The 22859-nt window shown below is 35.1% G+C and overlaps 1 protein-coding gene across 1 annotated transcript; it reads left to right on the plus strand.

Moving 5' to 3' along the window:
* The first annotated feature begins 343 nt into the window (after positions 1-343).
* LOC121323580 (dnaJ homolog subfamily C member 10-like) lies at positions 344-18071 on the plus strand. The gene is made up of 23 exons (XM_041264718.1): positions 344-427; positions 1483-1874; positions 3376-3541; positions 4035-4085; positions 4189-4271; positions 4583-4714; positions 5029-5122; positions 5532-5609; positions 7356-7399; positions 8336-8461; positions 8708-8797; positions 8894-9004; positions 9306-9420; positions 9580-9707; positions 9963-10079; positions 10316-10417; positions 10787-10942; positions 11045-11178; positions 11545-11598; positions 12042-12189; positions 15157-15279; positions 15544-15657; positions 16276-18071. The coding sequence occupies exons 2-23, from the start codon at positions 1656-1658 to the stop codon at positions 16285-16287; spliced, it is 2397 nt and encodes a 798-aa protein (XP_041120652.1). The 5' UTR covers positions 344-427; positions 1483-1655; the 3' UTR covers positions 16288-18071.
* The last annotated feature ends 4788 nt before the right edge of the window (positions 18072-22859 follow it).

Here is a 22859-nt window from a genome sequence, read left to right on the forward strand (position 1 = left end):
CGCTAAAATAACTATGTTTTGCAGAACCGGTCGTGTGGCAAAACTTGTGAGGTCAGTTAGCAAGGCAAGTCTGAGCGTAACCAGGCGGGATAACGAGATAACACTTTCTCAGAAAAAACAAAAAAAAAAAAAAAAAACCTTTTATTTATATATACTTTATAACTCGTGTCTTCCAATGTATACTTTGTTAGGCCAAAAGGTGTCGCCAGTATTATTAAATTCCAGCTTGCTAGGTAAAGGGAAACTTCCTTCTGCAAATATCTTAGTCGCTTTCCTATTGGCTACTGCAACGGGGTTTGTAATCAACGTGGCGCTCAGAAAACGTACTGACGTCATGTCAACACTTTTTTTCAGTCAGTAATTCCCAGGCTGAAGTGGTAGTGTGACATCGGCATTGGAACAGGAATCAGGATCTGCATCCGGTTAGGTGTGTAAAAATTGTAATAGCTATGAACTGGTACAATAGTTTAACATTTCATTTTTAAGTTAAACGTAGGTCTGCAGGTGCAGAAAAATGCATGCTATGTGTTTCTTTTACCGTGTCATAATTCTATGGCATTGGATCCGGTACACGACTGGATGGGTACCGGTAACGCAGCATCCTCAATTGTCCAAGTAATGCGGTTAAGTTATTGTGTTGTTTTAAACGAGTGTCCTTTTAAGAATTTAAAAGTGTACCACTCAATATCACAACGCTGAGGGTGTTGCCTGAGGTTTATCAACAAAGATGTGCTTGATGTTTTGCCTTCATATTTCAAGTTTATGTAGATAGCAACAAACCAATAAATAAATAAAATAATGAAATTATGCTCGCTAACATCTCTTTAAAAAAAAAAAAAAAAAAGTTCTTTCTGACTGCTGAACAGAAGTGTGTTTTTTTTTTGTTTGTTTTTTTTGTCTCAAACGTTTAATGATGATTTTTATGTGTGCGTTGCTGCAGATAATGATCTTGTTTGATTTGCAAACATTGTGGATAAAATCTTAAAAAAAAAAAAATACTAATTTTGAACACTTACCAACTTTTTATTTCCTGTAGAAATGGTGCGATTGGGTTTCCTGTGTGGATGTGATGGTTTGCATGGGGGGTAGAGGAAATAAACTCATCTTAAAGGCCTTTGCAGGTTTCACTGTACTTAAGTAACAGGTTTTTCTTTTAAATTATTTTTTGGATTGTTTACATAACATTAAACTCCTCTAACAAAGTAGAAAAAGCACATCTATACTTATAAATGTAGTTTATTCACACGTCTTGTCTTGGTTAGCAATCAGTAGTCAGTATGTTTCAAGAAGCTGGCGTACTTGTTTTTATTGTAGAGCAATTGATAACTCTTGATAGATTTTTTAGCATCAGAGTAGTGAGATCAAAGGGTGATCATTATCCATTGAAGGTATTGAATTGAGCAATTCATTTTCCAAAGTATTATTGTTTATAAATGAACTGCATGTACTAATATGTAATCATTATTTTTGGTTTTTCTACAGATAGCAGACTGCAGGAAACCAGTTCATCTTAAAAGCTTGAAAACAAAGCCTAACAAGTCATTGTAAATGAGGAACTTGTATGCTGCTTGCCAATAAAAATAAATAAATAAATAAATAAAATTGAACTACCAACATCCTGAAGACTGCTTGAATTAAGCTTACAGAACTGCACAATGGAAAGCACTCTGTTTAATGCACATTCCCGTAGCTCCAACCAGAGACATTTAAACATGAAAGTTATATATCTATTTGTTGTGATTTGTTTAACTGCCATCGTTTACACTGATGAAGATTATTATAAACGTCTTGGAGTGTCAAGAGAAGCAAGTACGAGAGAAATAAGGCAGGCCTTCAAAAAGCTTGCCCTGAAGCTGCATCCTGATAAAAACCCAGTAAGTAAAAAGAATGACAGGTCGCATTGACACACATTTCCAGTGATTTTGTGACGCCTGCCTCCGACCTTCACAGATAAGTACTGTGGGTGTCTAATCAGTCAGTGTAATGTCAGGCAGTGTCTTCATTCTAATGTGTTATCCATATATTCACACTAGCGGCCCATTCACACGGGCACTCCTACCTAGGTTCGGACCTGGGTCCTGGCTAACTGGGTCACAGTCGTGCGTAGTTTGAAACCACATACCTGGGTCGCAATAACAAACAGCCATGCCTGTGGGAAAGTTTCACTTTTGCAAGGAATGTTTCTGTTTATTCTGTTTAGCCATATTTTTGTTGATTGAGACACAGCATGAGCCAGATTGCAGCAGATGTAGAAACATGTGCTGTAATTAAAAATGTGCCTGATGGTTCAGTCCAGAGAAGCTTGGATGGCAACGTTGGCAACAAGCTGCTTCCGGGGCATTGATACGCGCATTGTGCACTTGCGTCTGTCATCCAGGTCAACCCTGCTTTATGAAAAGCAGTTTGAAATCGCATAGCCGACCCGCATGACACCAGGACCTGACTCGGGTAGGTTCTGACCCGGGTAGATCATGCCAGTGTGAAAGGGCTGGTATACGCTATCTTGTACATGCTGCTTGCATGCATGCTGTGGACCAGGGCTTCCCAACCCTGGTCCTGGGGATCCCATGAGTCTTCTGGTTTTCATTACAACTGAGCACTCAATTATTTAACTAATAATAGGCTTAATTGGACCTTTTTAATTGTTCTCAGCTTGTAAAAAGTTGCAGAGTTAAAGTTACTTATAAAATGTTAAAGCTAACTTGACATCTGCATCTGTTTAAGAGCTGAAAACATGTAAAAAGGTATAATTAAGCAAATTCATAGTTCAGTTAAGGCTATAGTTAAGTTGGAATGAAAACCAGAAGACACAAGGCATCCCCAGGACCAGGGTGGGGAAGCCCTGCTGTAGATGCATGTAACTGTCAATACTTTCAGATTAACAGCCATCACTGAATATTGGATGTAGACCAGCTATCACACTGTAAAATTAGAATCGGTAGGCTTTTCCAGACAATATATGAATCCTAAATGGAATGTTTTCCATTCTCCAGGATTAGCGTTCATTTAGAATTAATTGATCTATTTGTCATATCAATCAAAAGCCTGGTTCTAACGTGACAAAATGTATCATTTTTTTTCGTGGCCTCACAAACTATACAAAAACTATAATAATTTAGTGAAGAGTGATGCTTCAATGCTAGATAACATCCTGTGTTTGTATCTGTATACAGTGAAAACATACTATAACTGTATTCTGTCTTTGGGATCTTAACTTTGAATGCAGTTATCACTGGTGGTCAAAGGGGATGTCAAATTGACACCCCTGGTACAGTAATTTATTTTTGGGGTGGGGGAAGCTTAGCCAACTACAGTACATCAGTAATAAGCGAATATGCAGAAAGGTGAAATTAACTTTTTTTATTATTTTACCAGAATGATGAAGAGGCACATGACAGGTTTTTGAAAGTAAACAGAGCTTATGAAGTTTTAAAAGATGAAGATCTCAGAAAGAAATATGACAAATATGGAGAGAAGGGGCTTGAGGACAACCATGAAGGAGGAAGATATGAAAGCTGGAATTTCTACCGTTACGATTTTGGTAAAAGATATGCCCCTTCCTAAATAAAATTGAAGATGTGTTTTGCATAGGGCAAAGAATATATAAACAATTGCACTACTTTAGATATGTTCATTGCGGTTTTCATATAAGCAGTGTTGTTGTTGTTGTTGTTGGGGGAGGGGTTCCATAATCACATGTCTTGAAGGTTCCAATCTGGATTCCAAGACTGGTGACATTCTGGAAAAAATGACAGGAAGTGATGTCACAGTTGAGTGAGCAGGACTGGGGACAGGGTTGGCAGAAACTTTGTTGATTAAAGCCTGGGGATTAGACACCCCAGTGTTTGTACTGTATGGTTTCTAAGTATTTTAAGTAATGCTGTCAGCCTCAGAATCTTATGTTTATAACCAGAAACCTGAGTTTTTATGTTTGATGTTTTCCTACCATTCCATTTCTGTCATTCTGGTAAAGAAAGTAAACTATTATTTCAGACAACCATATTAATTTGAAACCTCATTTGTCGTTTGTCCAGGCATCTATGACGATGATCATGAGATCATTACCTTGGACAGAGGAGACTTTGGTAAATACTCTAGTAATATTAAATTAAAATTGTCGTCAAAACAGTGTCTGTGTTTAGTTAATTAATTTTGTTTTCATGTTTTGATTGTATTTTGTTGGATCAGATGCAGCTGTTAACTCTGGGGAACTGTGGTTTGTGAATTTCTACTTCCCTCGATGTTCGCACTGCCATGATCTAGCACCAACGGTAATTTTATAATTTAACATTACTGTACTAAACTGAAATGTTCAAACATCTCAGGCATAATCATCAAGGCTATCTTTTGGTTAACTGTATACAGTTATGCTGTTATGTCTAGTTTATAATTCTACCTGTCTGTCTATTGTTTGTAAAAATAAATCTATATTTTGTTATTTGTAATTACCTCTGTAGAGCTGCACTGAACCACTTTTTTTATTGTACCTGTTCCATTTTCCAGTAATATACAGTATATTGTGATAATACATTGAAATACATACACAGCTAAATGCCAGTTTGTACTGTAATCTATATTACAGTGGAGAGAATTTGCTAAAGAAATGGATGGAGTGATCCGGATCGGGGCTGTAAACTGCGGTGACAACAGAATGCTCTGTCGATCGAATGGAATAAGCAGCTATCCCAGCCTGTACATTTATAAGGCAGGAATGGTATGTATGAACAATATGTAGCCAGGGCAATTGCCAAATACCAAGACACAATGCAAGTGCTTCTGTGATGTACCTGAGTAGTTGGTACTAGTCGGCCATAATTTAACATTTCCATCAATACCCACTTGGGAGAGCTTGGTGCATGTTTCTTGAATCTAAAATACAAAAGCATGATATTCTTGTGTGTGTGTGTGTGTGTGTGTGTATATATATATATATATATATATATATATATATATATATATATATATATATATATATATATATATGTGTGTGTGTGTGTGCACGGCAATGTTTTTTTTTTTTTTTTCCAGAATCCAGAGAAGTTTTTTGGAGACAGAACAAAGAAAAATCTTCAAGATTTTGCTATGCAGTTTGTGAAAAGCAAAGTAACAGAGCTGTGGGCAGGTAAATGATAATTCAGCAGAAAGAGATGCATCTCATTGCCCTAGTTAATAATTACTAAAAGAACAGAACCATTAAAATTATGTTTTTTTTTTTTTTTAGTTCGTCTAGAACATTTACTTGCCTTAATTACGTAGATGTTAATAAATATTATGCTAAATTGGCTCTCACTGTTAGTAAGAATGAAAGTGACTGGTGTAACAGCTTCCTAAATACACAAAAGCCGAATATTTGTCAAAGCTTTTTACTACAGTGTGCAATCTCTCATTTTTGAGGCAAAATGGGCAATTTTACAAAATTAATTTGCACTGTAATGTTGAAGTTTATCATGCTTTCCTCAGATTTATGCTCTATTTCTGTCTTGCTTTACATTGGTTAACCATGAGATTCACAATGCTTTACCATTTTTTAGGCAATTTTGTGGAGGCTGTCGAAAAAGCTTTTATTTCAAGAATTGGATGGCTAATAACGTTTTGTGCAGAATCAGGAGGTAATACTGAATATTATAGAATGTGAATTTTTTTAAAAAATAAGACCGCTCCCTTTTTGTTCCACAATCTGATGATTCACAGTTTTAGTTACTATATGGACTGGCTATCGTGACTGTAAATGCACTTTTTTTTATGTTTGTGTGTCTAGAGCAGGGCTTCTCAAACTCGGTCCTGAGGAGCCCTGGTGCCTGCTGGCTTTCGTTCCAACTGAGCTCTCAATTACTTAACTAGACCCTTAACCCTAGAACCGCCGCAGTTATACTTGTACCTGAAACCGCCGCCAGCAGTCATTGAGACGGTTACATTTTAAACAACATCAGTATTAAAATGAAAGACAAACTATCGGATACGACACAAAGGTTTTATTCAAGCACATCATATCAAACACCTGCATGGCCGAAACGCTGTATTTAAATGAACAATTAAACATAAAAGGGTTTATTTTCTAACTTGCCACAAACAAAGCACTATTTAAAAAAAAAGAAAAACTATAATAAAATAAACATTTAAAAAGAAACTAGTGTGTAAACAGATAAAGTATATGTAAATAAAATAATACACAAAAAAACTGTAAAAACTCATTTTTTTTTTTAAATTTAAAACGAAAGTAACATGTTTTCTCTTGCGTGTGGCACTTGGTGCAGCACAGAATCCAGGTTGAGCTGCAGCAGCCTGCTGCTTTGCAGGTTTCTGATCGAAATGCCAAAGCACAGTAGCTAGCGTTAATATGAAATCTATCCTACTGATATTTTTCCAGGTGCATTCCTGTACAAAACAAAGGAATTGATGGCTGGCAGGTCCAGTAGAGACAACAACAGGCTTGTATATATTAAAAAAAAAAAAAAAAAGGATATTGTAGGTTATATTCAAAATAAAAACATGTATTGTAAAAGGCAGTCAAAATGACTGCTTTGGTGGTATTAGGGGGTGGGATTATAACTTCCTTATTTTTGCGATCCTGCCTTTCAAACGGCATCAGGGTATTTAATACATGTATTTAGGAAAAGTCATAAACGGACAACCGCATAACTTTGAGACACTCTTGAGAACCCCTGCTCTAGAGGACAAGCGATTGAGTGTATGGACTGGCCATTATGTTCACCTGACCTGTATCCTATTGAATATGTGTGGGATGTTCTGGAAAGAAGCTCATTGCACAACAAACCACCCACCATTTACCCTTAGTGGTTAATGTATTCTGTAAAAAGTATATACTGCAAAGTTAAAAAGATCTTATAAAATGATACATTTTCACAAATTATATTAAACATGCTTTTGTTTAGTGTTGTTAACAGTTTTCATATTCTGTAATGTGGTGCTTGCTTACCTCTTTGTGTGAGCTTCACTGAACAGAAGAGTTTCATTTCCCACAGTAACAGGATACAGACCCACACTGTACTGATGAAACAGCCAAGAGCGAGATAAGAGACCTGCCAATGGAAACTAGGGGGCACTATGTGTGTAAAAGAAAGCCTACAAAAATAAACATACTATGTTTGGTGCCCACTGTACTGTAAAGAACATTTGCCTGCAATTTAGCATTCTCCAAACGTGTGTCAATATAAGGCAGCATACTTTGTGTGATCAGTTCTTATATGTACTATATGTGGCTCCAGCTAGTACCAGAAGCATTGTTTTTGTGTGTAATAAAGTTGTAAGCTCCTGAAAATATATGTTAATTAATTACTGTTGTAACAGTTTGTCTTTATGTTAAATATAAATAATATTAAAATGTTGTTTCTTAGACTGCCTGGGATCAGAAACTCGTCTCAAGTTAGCAGGAATGCTGGTAAGCAATACTACAGTACATTGAAATATGTTGTTTTTTATACTAATGGTCTAGCCAATAAACTATATAGTAAATAGGCATTGTAGGGGCTTTTTTTATTTTATCAGAGTTTTTACACTTTACATTTTTTTTGGAGATTGCATTTTTTAAAATAAGTTTTGTGTTCTAGAAATCAAAAACCCCTTTTGCCATTTTTGGCCTAGAATGCTGAATGCTTGTGTGACAGGGGGTGTGGATTATCCACTGACACGGAGAAACGTGGAGGTTGTAGTTGACAACGCCGCTCGGGTGCACAGCATTTGTTTACAGGAAGTACACAACCATGTGACGCTACTGGCAATTGACATACAACAAAACAGAAAGGCAAAAAAAAAAAATACGCTGAAAAACATAGAAGGATGCCGTGAATCCGACGAGCGCTACTTAACGGATGCCCTGCTTAAATAACTCGCTCCTGTACTTTACATGGGACCTAAACTAATCCCTATTCCTTATAACAATTAAAACCCCAATCCCTGTTGCACGCATGGTCATTGTCAGCTCTCTTACTCTTTAAGCTTCTACCCCCGTTGAAACACAAGGTGGTTGAATGAGTTGACTTAATCACAAAAGTTAAGATTTCTTAAGTTTCTTTGTCCGGGTAGCGGCTGCTCCTATGGCCTTGGAGCAGCCTCGGTGTGTAGCTGACCCCTTTTTATCCTAAGACGCTCTGAGAGACTCTCCCACCTTCTGGTTAGGGAACCGCAGTTGGCCAATCACCATAGTCCCGCCTTCAGTTATTCACAACAAAACTATTTGCACGATACTGTGCACAACACGCAAAAAACACAAAACCACAGAGTGAAAATAAACTAAACAAAAACACGCATTCTTATGTGCAAGGCCTCAGCCCTGACACAGCTTGGTTTTCACTTGTTTTCTATTGTGTTGTTGTAGGAAGGCCTGGTTAATGTAGGGTGGATGGACTGTTCTATGCAAGCCCAGCTTTGTGACAGTTTTGATGTCACATCTAGTACTACAGCTTATTTCCCGCCTGGAGCTACCCTTAAAGACGGTGTGCTGGTACGTACAGGTTTATAATGGGCTGTATAATACTATTTTCCATCTGGAACCGAGTCTTATTCATTTCCACTGGCAGCAGACAAGATGGGTTTGGTTTGAATTGGAACAGTTAAGAATGCAGCTCACTTTAATGGAGGAGTATACCAAATTTAAAATTCAGTGCAAAGGCCACATGACCTGTTAATTAAGGTTTAATTAATGTAAAAATGTACAAACTTAATACTATATACCATTTTCTTTTCTTAGTTTCTTAATACCCTTGATAGAATGGAGATTTACACTGAAGTTATGCAACATTTACCTGACTTGGAAGAGCTTACACGAGAAACATTTAAGGTAATGTGTTTTATTTTTATTATTTGCAAATAAAATCTGTGTTTCTTAGTTCAACATCTTCAATTTCAGAATTTTTAAAGTGCTGCTTTCCCCTAGGAGAAACTGGCCCATCACCGCTGGCTTCTGCATTTTACTTTTGGTGAGAAGGAGTCAGGCACACATGATTACAAAAAGCTTAACGCTCTTTTAAAAAAAGACAATATACAGGTATGTTGATGTTTGTGGGGGCTGATGGTCATGATATAAATACAATGTGCAAGCAGTTATGTTTTGCATTTTTTATTTAAATGTCTGATGTTAATTTGTTTATTCTTCATACAGTGCTTATTGTATCTATATTTAACTTTTGCTTCCAAATAAGCCCCTATGGCTTTAAAATCCTATCCAGTTATATACTTTTTGAATTACAAGGGCATATAGAAACCCTGTAGACAGTCATTTGATAAAGGAGTTGGAAGTTGAAAATCCTGTTCTGTTAAGTTTAAACATATTTTTTTGTGTTAACTAGGTTGGAAGGATTGACTGCCAGTCAGAATCAGATTTGTGTAATTCTTTATATATCCACCAACCAAGCATAGCAGTCTTTAAGGGCACCGGCATAAATGATTTTGAGATCCACCATGGTAAGAATCCGTTTGAAAATAAATTGTGACCTTGTGCAAATGCTTCTTTATAAAGTTCTCTAGTGTAGTAACTTGGCGAAAGATAACAACTTACTGTCTGGAACTTGAATACCTCTATGTAAGACCTGTTTTTTTGTTTTTGTGTTTTTTTTTTTCCAGGGAAGAACGTTTTGTATAATATTGTTGCCTTTGCAAAAGATAGTGCTAGTGCCCATGTTAAGACACTTGGACCAGAAACCTTCCCAAACAAGGAGAAAGAGCCTTGGCTTGTGGACTTCTTTGCACCAGTAGGTTTGATGCAAGCGTGTACACACACACACACACACACACACACACACACACACACACCACACACACACACACACACATATATATATATATATATATATATATATATATATATATATATAATATAATATTATATTATATATATATACATATTACATTTTTATTGTCATGTACAGTATTTTATTTGTATGTGGAGTAATATAATTGTGTTTAGCTGTGTACTTGTTCTTATTTGAAGCTGTAATCTCTTACAGTGGTGTCCTCCTTGCCGTGCTCTGCTCCCAGAGTTAAGGAAAGCTTCGAAACATCTATTTGGTAAATTGAAGTTTGGCACGCTTGATTGCACTATCCATACGGAGCTTTGTAGTATGGTAAGAATATTATGCAAACTGTATTCTCAAAAATATCTACAGATCACACTGTGTTACACAGCATGCTCTCACAGCAGCCTGTCTACAGGTTTGTGCATATTGATTAGTATGTGTAGGCAATTTTAAATATTTGCAGTATTTTATGGAAATTTAAATACTATTTACTGCCATTATATATTTTATATGACTATTTGTAACATGGAAAGTACTTCAACTATAATTTTTGTTTTTTTTAGTACAACATTCAGGCCTACCCAACAACAGTTATATTCAACCAGTCGAGCATTCACGAGTATGAAGGCCACCACTCCGCTGATGGGATTTTGGAGTTCATTGAGGTATACTGCAGATGAAGCTTAAGGGTTTTCTCAATTATATAATCAACAGTACATCAGTATACCAACGACGAGTCAGTAGACCAAAACCTGTGGTAAATTGCTTGAGCCCTTAATGATCCTCGGACTCATGACATATAAATGAATTCTGTTTGATCAACCTAGTTTCACATTTCACTTTTTATTCCTGACTTGAAAGATGAATGCCGGTCTGGTTATTTTAGGTTAATGTTTATTTTCCAAAATGTAGATTGAATTATTAAACAGTTTTACAGCAATGTCATACATTTTGAAAAATAAAGATTTTTTTTAAATACAAGAGCAGTGTATGGCAGCCCTTTTACACCAAATGTTTCCTCTATATTTCTGCAGGATCTTGTGAATCCCTCAGTAGTAACGTTTAACCCCGATACATTTGATGAACTAGTAAAAAACAGAAAACTTGGTCAGAGCTGGTTGGTGGATTTCTATGCGCCGTGGTGTGGACCATGTCAGGCACTGTTGCCAGAATGGAAGAGAATGGCCAGGGTAAATACAAAAAAAAGTTATACACTATACTGTCAGTATGTCTTTATTTTAAATATAGATGTGGATATATATGACTTTTTTTTATAATACTTCTTATTTTAGCTTTTGAGTGGAATTGTCAACGTTGGAAGTGTTGACTGTCAGAAGTATCATTCCCTCTGTCAAGGAGAAAGTGTTCGTGCCTATCCTGAAATACGCTTCTACCTACCAAAATCAAAAAATGGGGATGAATATCAGTATGTATTATCTATTCTGAAATGTACCAATTTATTATTTTTTTTTATCTTGAATTTAGTACATTTCTTCTTGAAAGTTGTGTAGCATTTTTACATTTTCTAATCTATATAACTTATGATTCACTGATGTTAAAACAGCCTAGTAAAAAAAAAAAAAAATGTCATTTTAACTTATTCATTATTAAATAGATATTTCACCTGAGTTTTCCTCTGTCGAGGGCATCCTGTCTGTGGAGGATAGTTTGACTGTCACTATCCCCCAGCCCCCCACCCCCATTTCCAATTAAAGGCAGACATTTTGTCAGACAAGTACAGTCACAGACATCAGCAGTGTTACAGTTCTAAACATGCATTCTTTTTTTACAGTAGCTACAATGGGTGGCACAGAGATGCAAATTCATTAAAAGCTTGGGCATTGGGGTAAGTTTGAGAAATGTATTTATGACTTTCATACCATCATGTCAATATCTTAAATTAATCAGAGGCCACAGTTTCATGATTTTTTTTTTTTTTTTTTTTGTGCTACTAAAAGTAGAAGGTTATTTAACATTGGTAATTTAATTGGTTTACAATGTGCGTCTTAGTTTACAGTGGGCATTTAACACTGAGGTCCAGTGGTTAAAGAAACAGGCTTATAACCAGGAGGTCCCTGGTTCAAATCCCAGCTCAACCACTGACTCATTGTGTGACCCTGAGCAAGTCACTTAACCTCCTTGTGCTCTGTCTTTCGGGTGAGACGTTGTAAGTGACTCTGAAACTGATGCATAGTTCACACACCCTAGTCTTGTAGAGCGCTTTGTGATGGTGGTCCACTATAAAAGATGCTATATAAAAAGAAAAGATGACCTTGTTTCTTTCTACAGAACCCTTCCTCGTGCTTCAGTTGATTTAACACCTGCAGATTTTAATAAGAAAGTACTGAATGGAGGAGACCACTGGGTTATTGATTTCTATGCACCTTGGTGTGGGCCGTGCCAGCATTTTGCCCCAGAGTTTGAACTTCTAGCCAGGGTAAGTTTCATGTACTGAGAGGTCCCTACTTGATGCAAGCATGTGAATACAAATTCAAAGCAATGGTGAACATGTTAACATTCATGTCATACCTACATGGTAGAAAACAGTAAGTAATGCATTTGTAAACACTACACGCTGTTCAGTATCCCTTTCAACTACCACATACATAATTTAAGTGTGCATGTTAGTCCGTACTATCAGCAACCATCAAACCAGGTTTTAACATGCTGTTCTTTACAAAACACATGTGTACCCCAAAGTACAAGTTACTGTAGCTTAAAAACAGTGTTTCTTCTCACAGTAAAGCTACATCATGCATATCCTGACTGCATAAGTGATTATGCCTAGCCATGTGTAGACAAAGCTCAGGGCATCTGTGTGGTTTGTTTTTAAGTTGATTGATCCTGCGATCGATTTATTTACCGGTGACAGATTCTCTGTTAACTGCATTATAAACTAATATGATTTCATGTTCTGCAACATTCCCACAGTGCCCAGCCAATAACACTACAATCGTGGAGTGGGGGGGGGGGCGGGGGGGTGGGGGGGGGGGGGGGGGGGGGGGGGGGGGGGGGGAGGGGGGGGAGGGGGGGGGGGGGGGGGGGGGGGGGGCAGAGGCACTCTTATCTAGTGCGAAAGCAGGCTATCCAATCTCCGTGTTCGAGGAGCTTACAGCAAAGGTGCCGATTAGAGACGACTTTGATAGTAGTGTATTTGTTATTTGAACATCTGTCTACAGGCATTAACGTAGACCGAGACCACCCCCATATGGATATTATATTCATATTACATTTTAGACGGTACCAGTCCAGCGATATTAGTGTGCTATAAGTTTGCTGGGTCTGCTTATGACTTTGTATACATTTATCACGAAGGTAGCCCACTCTGTTTGTCTGTTGTGGATCACAGCATCCTGGTTAATTTCCTGTTTACATTCTCATAATGTATAACTACTACGCATGCTACATGTAGACGTTTGAAACTTTAGCCAACCTAGTATATTGTTACAATATAAAACTTATGTGGTATTTATACATCCTGCATACCACTAGATGGTAAAGTAAATTATTTATTTGATCTGTTCTCTCTAAAACGTATATACATATTCTTATCTTGTATGTAGAACTTGAGATAATGGTACAGTGTACTTTAAACCAGGAGTGGCCAAATTTCCTCACCCTCCGAACCGAATTCCAAAATTTATATGGCTGAGAGCCGCATGACGCTGTTTTAAAAAAAAAAAAAAAAGTTTCAATTCTCTCGAACATTATAACATACTCTTGTGCAGTACAGTAGTTGTTATCTCTTGATGGCAGCAAAATGCACAAGAATAAGGGAGAGCATTGCAGAGCCTTTGAAGATTGTGTCATTTTTAATGTACTGTAGGTCTACAGTGTGTTAAACTTGAAATGTAACACTGGTGTTCTTCCATTATTTCTGTTTCTGTATGCACTTTAAATACAATATATTCAGTTATTATTCACAAAAACACCACATAGAAGGATTCTTTTTGACAAGCTCTTCCCTTGAAGATCTGAATGCTCAGTTGTTGTTTGTTTTTTTTTTTTTTTTTGTTTTGTTGTTACTGTATGACTGACGACTGCTGATTGAGAGCTTTGTGGATGACAAATGCACTGTATTTACAGTACCTGCTAGGCTTGTAACTATAATAATTTAATTATTTATTGATCTGGACCCCACGGTAACAAGTCGATGTTTGAATGAAATCTAATATTCTATGAAATTAAAAACATGTATATATAAATTTACTGTCAAGAACATAATCTGTGTTGTTGCTTCTAAAAGTTACTAAGAATATGCGTCTGTGAACAAATACACAGGATGATGATGCAGAGATGAAGAGTAACCTGCTTTGTTAATGTGTTTTATACATATTATTTTGTTTTAAATCCGTCCCAACTGTAGCAGTCTGTCTTGAGTGAAACTAATAATATTGAACATTACTACTTTGTCAGGTGTGCTATTTCAGAGAAAAAAAAGTTGTTTTTGTAATTTTTTTTACCTTTTTGTTTTGAAGCAATGCGCTATTTGCAACCTTTTTTTCTTTTTGATTGCTGTCTCAGTCTAAATGCCACTGGATCGTACTGTAGCTAGACATATGTGGTCCAATGAAATATTGCAGGTTGTACAAAATAGTTTGATCACTAGTATAATGCAAAATTATTGTGCGCGATCCACTGCAGTAATTATTGTAATTTTTTTAATTCATTTTGGACACTCGCAAAATGTTCAATCGCTTAACAATATCAGTTGAGATCTCCTAGGATACTAAACCTGCCCCAGATGCCCATATCTACCAATCAGTGATGAGAGACCAGAGTGGTTATTGGCTGCTATTGGCGGCTTCTTTTTTAAATTGAAACAAGCTTATAAATCACATCAGGAACCTGGACCGATACACATAACTTAATTGGATTTAAGTTCAGGCTGAAAGTACACAAAATCGACAAGGGTAGGCTACCTCTAATGTACTGCACATCTGGCTTTCACTTGAGCTGATCGAAATAAGCATGCGCCAGCGCATGGTGTCGAAGGTCATCAAGTGAAGAAATGTCCTTGCGGTGAAAATGCAGGCTCAAAGAAACTGAAGATAGAGAAGGGGAGATAAGAAATAATAATAAACAAGAATGAATACAGCTAACAAATATAATAAACTTGTGTGTTTATTTGTACCTTTTCTCTCTTCGTTTTTAATTATTCTTCAGTTCGTTTTTGTTTATTATTCTTTCTTCAGTTCATTCGAGCCTCAAAGTGTGCGTCACCCAACATTTTACCGGGAGCCGCATGCGCTTTGGCCACCTCTGCTCTAAACCATGCCATGTTTTGCCTGAATAACCGTAATCCTTAGTTAAGAAACTGCATTAAAATGTAATTTAAGCAAATACTTTTCAATTCTCTAGATAGAGAATGTAGGATGATTGATTGTTTTTCTTCTCTCTTCAGTCTGTTAAAGGACGTGTAAAAGCTGGTAAAGTGGATTGTCAAGCTTACCCACAAACATGCCAGGCAGCTGGAATAAAGGCTTATCCTACTGTCAAAATGTACCCCCACCTTGGGGAAAAGAAGGTAAGCATCGATATCAATTAATATAATTCGTGTTTCAAGCCAAACTTGATTTGAACCATTACGAAAAATCTAAGCAGTTGCTGCAATAAGTCATCAAAGACACAATACCACTGGTATTATTCAGCACAAAAACATGGATTGGCAACCCATTACATACACCCACCCACTCTCTCTGCCCACTTTCCAAAACATCATGATATACAATACAGTGGTAGCTGTTCACATGGTACTTACTGTGTATTTTCTGTCCTTTTTTTTTTGTAGACAAGTGCAGAGGGAGAATACATAAACAGTCGAGAAGCTACAGTGATAGCTAACCTTCTGAATATGCGGTTAAAACAGATATCCGCTCCATTACAGGACCAATCCAAACTCAAGGTAAGCCTTCTTATTATATATATTTTTTCCAGTACCATGCTTTTAAATCCTACCTAATTCATGGTGACAAGAGTATTGAAAGCAAAAAACTGAAGAAAAGCATTAGTCGTTTGTCAGTAGCTGTTTTTATTGCCTGGTGGCAGTTAATTTAATGTAAATTAGATGCCAGCACGGGTATAAAATGTGGGACCGGGTACCTATTGTGAAAAGTAATAGGTACCTGGGTATCCATTTGGATAATCAATACAAAATCAAATAAATAAAAAACCTTGCGTTCAATTAATCACAAATATTGATATTTGTTTATGTATAGCACACAGAATAAATTCTGTAACATTGAATTATAATAAAGTCATCCGAGATTGAATAGTTAATTGCAAATTCCATGCTTTGGGATTAATAGAACAATACCTGCATTGTTGAACGTTTTTTTTTCTGTTTTGTTTTGTTTTCTGTAGGTTGTCAAATTTTATAATAGCCGGGTCGTAAAAATTGTAAAGGTGTGACGTTTTAAATGCCTTATTGTTCCCCTTTTATTTCAATACAAAAGATGTGTTTACAATGTATTTTTCATTCACTTTTTTAAAAATTAATTATATGTTTTTTATGTTTTTGTAGGATGAGCTCTAACAGATTGGGACAACCCCCCCAGAATTCCTTCAAACGTTTGAGAGGTGCACCACCCAAAATGTAAAAACGAAAAGATTTCAGGACAAAGCAGATCTTGGATTAAAAAAATAAAATAAAAAGTTGTCTTGACATGATGTGGGATAGTTTTTACTTTCTACTTTAGAAAGGTGTTTTTCATTTATTAATGTTATGTTACTGGCTGACCAAAGGTTAGTTTATTGAAATGAATTTTGTAAACATCAGGAAAACAATAATCTGATTGAAGCATGTAATTAATTTTTAAACTGCACCAAAGGATTGAAATAGTGAGATTATTAAATGTTTTTGACCGTTGATAGAGTAATTCTACTAATATACACACCTACAATGGCCTCTTTAGGTAATTTGAGCAACTGTATTTCAAAATAAGCAAAACCTGATGGCAGCAAAGCATTGAACATTGTTCGGCAATCAAAAAATGATCTTGTTTCATTTATTAGGCTGAGAAATTAAAGTAATGCAGACAAATCATCATTTAGGCCTTTAAAATAAGCTTAATACTATTCTATAAAACTCCTACAGTCTTTTTTCATGTAGGATTTTTTTTTTTTGGTAAAGAGTTTTTTGGGATTGTAATTATGTTTTAGAATTATTTAGATTTATGAAATATACGGCAAACATTATAGGTAAATTACAAAATGTAAGCACACTAAGTGCAGAGTAATAATTGGAAGAGGGCATCTAACCACTTATTTTCTAAAGCAAAATAATTGTGGAGTTTACGGACACAATCGCTGTAATGATGTCTCCTGATCTCCTCTTCTTGTTAACCTATGGAAATTGGCTGCCACAAACTGAAAACAAAAGATGACTGCACTGTAAACAGTATTCGCTGCTGTCTGTTTGTTTGTTTTTACTTTAAAGAGATACATTAATGCTTCTCTATACCTTTTACAGAAACTGGTTTTAAAGTACACTCCGATTATATTTTTATGTTTGTTATATTGCCTTTTCATTGTGTAATATCAATTATTCATTCTGCCAAGTTTTATAGCTGTAATAAATCCTCAAGATTTTTTTTTAATAAAACAAAAACAAAAAAACTGATTTTCTTTTGTAAAGTGTGTTGATGAAACCAATTTAATCTAAATATATAGGCAATTTGCATTCATGAAAATGATAGAAAACATACTAAATAATAATAATTATGCATTTGAACTTGTGTGCGTTTAAGCTAGTAAGACTAGCACAAATGCTTAACTTCTATCTGTAGACAAAGACGGCAATGTTTTTTTTTTTTACAGTTTCCGCAACTGACCACTAGATGGCAGCAAAGTAAAGCAATACATGCCTAAACCAATGCTGTTCTGAAATGTAGTTTTAAACAGGCAGACTTCTGAGAAATAGTAAATTAATGAAAAGATTATATGTACTGCCTAATCATAAGTCAAGTAAATTAGGGCACCCTTTTTACTTTTATTTGAAATCAACTATTAGAGAATACATCTAATATGTGTGTATATGTTAAATCATGTCTCGGTGCTCTTGAGCTCAGAAAGATTTTCACACATTGTTTATTGTTGGTTTTTTTTTTTTAACCTGGTTTTTAAACCCACTGATATTTTACCCATAAATGTCATAGTTTTTTTGTTGATTTTAACTTCAAAGAATATTTAGGTGCCTTTACACTTTTTAGCAATTCCACCTGAGTGAAGCTCTGTAGCGCACAAACTTGCTGAATTAAAGGTATGATAGTAAAGAACAGGTGACATAATTTCACAGGTGTTTAAAGACTGTCATGTTTCTCATAAAAACAAAACAGAAATATATATATATATATATATATATATATATATATATATATATATATATATATATATATATATATATATATATATCCATAGGTATTTATAAACATTTAAGTGCACCAATAAATGCTTTGCAATCTTAGGTTTTTGTCAAGTTAGTCTTTTTGTCAATGCTTTGAAGACAGCAGTCTCCAGAAATTAATAGTCAGTAATGTGGCTGTGATAAGCCAAACTAGTACTGTATATTCTCAGTTTTTGTCACGGGATTTTTTTTTTTATGATTACAGTTGTGTAATATCACCATTTGCTTTATACTATATCTGAATAGCTCCCTTCACTCTTTCTACACCCACCTTCATAATAAAGGTGCTGTACTTTAAACTACCAAAGTTTCCAATTTTGTCACCAAGACTCCCAAGAGATGAGAGAATGTATTTTCCAAGCTCGTTTTTCAAATACATTTTCCAGGCTAAATTGTATTTATTAATTTATTTCACTATTGGAATAGAAATGTACTTTTTTTTTTTTTAACAGGCTCTGCAGTTCTAATCAATTAAATGTGTTGTAAACAAAATAAATCATATATTTCTTAATCATGCCCAGTTCTTTTGGTATCCATTTTTACTTAGGCAATTGATTTCAATTAGTCTTCATTCCGAAAATATTTTGCTACCTTTGGTAGTCAGGAGGTGGCATATGAGACATTGCTGAATAATTATTTTGGACTCCAACCAACATGCAATGCGCTGCTTAGTGACAAAGTATGACAAAGCTATGCAGAGGTGTTTGATTGTATGAACAAGCAGGCAAAGTGATTTTAGAAAGGCATTTTTCCCCCAGTGTTAGGGTTGTCAAGTTTATTTCTAAGAAATAATTCAATTCTGGAAAATGTCAAACTGGAAATGTACTTATTATTATTATTATTATTATTATTATTATTATTATTATTATTATTATATTATTATTATTATTATTTTATGAAACCATGTAGTAATATTTATAATTCATGTGCTACAAATAATTATAGCTTTAAGCAAAGCTGTGGTATGTACCCACAGTGGGCTCGTAAATAAACTTGGATCACTTTATTGGTTAGATTGCAGAGCTGAGGACATATCCCAATACATATTTGAAGGGACCAGCCAAACAATTTGTCTTGTCAGTAATTTTTATTATCAGGAATCTAAGCCAAATGCATACTCTTAAGTTTTTATTGAAGTTGCAGTAACACTGAAATGTATTATAAATGTAAAAGTACTGTGTCTTTTGAAAACTATGGCTGTAACTTTTAAAAAGTATTTACTGTACTGCAAAAGAGCTGCACTTGAAATCTGCATGTCCCACATCAGGGTATTGAGCAAATTGAAAATGCTGATGACTTGCATCCAGTTTGCTGTTCATAGGCCTGTATTATTGTCTCCTCTTTTTTCAGAATGGTTGACAAAGTGTTTGTGGGAATGTTGAAATCTGCAGCAATCACATTTTCTTGTACGGTGATGTATTATCCAACACCTTCACTTTTGTCTGCAAGGATAATCCATGATTTTTGCACTGCTTCATTGAAATGGCATTGATGTGTGAGCACTATGGCAATTCAAAATGCATCATAGGATCAGAAGTCCCACAGTAGCACTGAAATACAGTACAGGGATTTTAGTATAGATGTAAGTTAATACATTCCCAGTATCCTTTACACAAAGCTATTTGAACTCAGACAGTTTGTTTTATTCAAATTGTTCTGCGCTCAGGGGCCAAAATTATTCACACAAACAGGAAATATGTGTAGGTGAATTCGTATTATAAGGCACAATTTACAATAAGCGACTATTACATTTGTACCATGTAGAACATTCATAGAATCAGGAAAATAATTTAATCTGAGTTTGTTTTAATGAGAATTGGCTGTACAGTGCTTCATTTCGTCCTTGTCATAAAATAAAATACAGGGAGTACCTTCAAGAATCTCAGTGATACCTGGAGTAGAGTACATTTACAAGGCACATAAAATAAAATTCTGTTCAAATTTAATCTCTAACAATCCGATTCATGGCAATTGAGTAATGACAGAGAACTGGTAATCAGTCAAGTAATCTCATTCCTTGTATCTAATTTGGGGACCTGCAAAAACCATTTCAAGTTCATTAATCATATTACTGAAGTCTGACAAACTAGAAGCCTTAAAAACAAGCATAGTGACCAGGAGGGATTGACTGGACTAGACAGATCAATGGCACATTGAATTAGAAACAGCAAGGGCAGTAGACAATATACAAAGTAATCCCCTTCTGTTTTGGGTTCATTCATATTTAGCCATACTCATTATGTCTTTTTATTACACTGTTACACAGTCAGTGAGTTTAAAGGAGTGATAATAATAAAAATGGCTGAAAACAGATCATTGCTGCATCAATATATCATCTTTGTCCTCGCCATCGCCATGAGAACTGATAGCAACAGCGAGGGTCTCACCTTGAGCCCAATGGGCAGGACGCTGCAAGATTCTGGGTCACATATAATACTGCAATCATTTAATCAAATTCAAGTCAGTTCTGTCTTTTTTTTTTTTTTTTTTTAAAAGGATGAATGGGTCCTTTCAGACTTAAGGGACCACTGGGCTTTGCTTTATAAAGATTTCATATTCATTACAAAGCATAAATAAATAAACAGGCCAAAGGCTGGGTTTTTTTTCTTCTTTTTTTTCTCAAATTCTGAAGTGTATCCTGTTTGCTCCCGAATGCACCCCAAAGACTGGAAAGAGACATGGTAGAATAAATTGTTAGAAACAACAATAACCACCATCATTGTAGATGCAGTATAGTTATTGTAGTTTGTGACACTTTAAAGTTAGGCCAATAAAAGCAATCAAATGCTTGACTAATGCTCGATTAATCATGCTTAAACACAACAGCTAAGGTTATAAACATTGTCACGCAATTTTTAAGCTGTTATGGAAAATCTCTTTGCAGTCCAATAAAATGAGTTTGTAACGAGGGTCCCAGTAGCTCACTGTGAGTGCGTCATGAAAGTGTGGTTCGAATCATGTTTTCGCTGGATTTCCAATCTTGGGTTTGGACCAACAGGGAGTGCTGCATTGGCCTTTGCTCTTCTGTGAAGTTAAGGTAGAAAATTGAATGGGCTAATATTCGATCAACCAAAAACTACTGCATGAAATGGAAAACCATGTCAGATTCACTTTACATGAGGATTATATTAGTCGTGCTTGGAACTCTTTTTATTCCCAACAATGTAAAATATATATGAATTGTTTGATTGATTCCCTAGAACTCCTCTATATGCATATCATACATTTTCAGTGCTGTTGCACACTCATTTATTGTCTAAATAACCTAATCAAATTATAGCACAAAGATTGACGATATTGTACATGAAAAGGCTGACAGAAATCATGACTGCATAACAATAGTGTTAAATAATTTAGGGCTGCTTGTGAACATAGTCAATAAAATAAATTACAACATACCATCACCACACGATAAAGTCATTTAGATTTCACAGTGTGAAGGCACCCTCACTGGGAAGAACTCAGTTTAGAAAAGCAAAACACAGCAAAAAATAAGACAGGTTAGAGAAATAATGCTCTTTATTACAGTGTACCATATCTGTAAGAAAGCTCTTTAGTGAAGCACTTTAAAAAATAAAAAACCTTGATACATTTTTCATTTTTTCAGGAAGCCATTTAGCATCTTCAGTGAATGAAGAGCTTTTTTCTCTTAAACCCAACCACAAATCATCGGTTCTAAAACTATGATCCAAACATAACATTTGAAATTGCTGCGGTTTGTAACTAATTAATCAGTATGTTTCATCATAATGTAAACATTTCCCTAAATGTTGTGATTCCTTATATGTTTTTGTAGCTCGCAATATCTAAAACACTCTGCATTTGATACGGCTTCAACACATTGGTATGATTATTAGGTTTTTAAACTTAGCAGTGGAATACAAGTAATTTAATGCAGATGTTAATATTAAGTGTTATACCAAGTTTGACGTACAGTACTTAAGATTTCAACACACTAAGTAAGCATGATTTTACACATTTTTAAATCGCTGATGTAAAAAAAAAATCAATATTTTCTTTATTGCTTAAAATTTCCTATTATTTTCATTCTATTAAGATTTTGTTTATGTTGATTAAGATTGTATATATAAATGCATCTGAACTCATCCTAAACTAAACTACATTTAGGTCTATCTATTTACTCTCCCTAATTCTTTTAATGGTTCCAACATATAAAACACTTTTACAACAGTGATTTATGTATTGTAAAATATTCTTAAATAGAAATATATACAATCTAATGGGGTTTAATACATATTGTTAAGTGTTAATCTATTGATAATTATACAGATTTAACTTTAAGAGCCCGCCTGTTCTTCTTAATTATTTTACCCTTAATCAAATAGCTCTATAAACAATTCTTAAAAGTTATGTTGTCTTAAATTTAAATGTCTTTTATAGAGATCATGTTTTTATTTTTATATTAACCTTAAGATAGTACATCAACACCAAGTTTTCACCATGTAGAGATAAGTTACAATGCAATGAATTCTGAATGTTAAGACCGGTGATGGCAAATGAAGTTTCATTTATAACAACCATTACTTTTGGAAAAAGTAGTTTGATTTTGTTTCAAGAAAGATGAAGATAGACAGTACTTGTTAATTATAACACAAGATTAATATTTAAACTATGTGCTGTATCTCAACTTGTTCTAAGGAAATCAGTAGATATGATTGAGTGACTCCAAGTTTATTATAAGG

Source organism: Polyodon spathula, chromosome 11, assembly GCF_017654505.1.
Source record: "Polyodon spathula isolate WHYD16114869_AA chromosome 11, ASM1765450v1, whole genome shotgun sequence".
Taxonomy (NCBI): Eukaryota; Metazoa; Chordata; class Actinopteri; order Acipenseriformes; family Polyodontidae; genus Polyodon; species Polyodon spathula.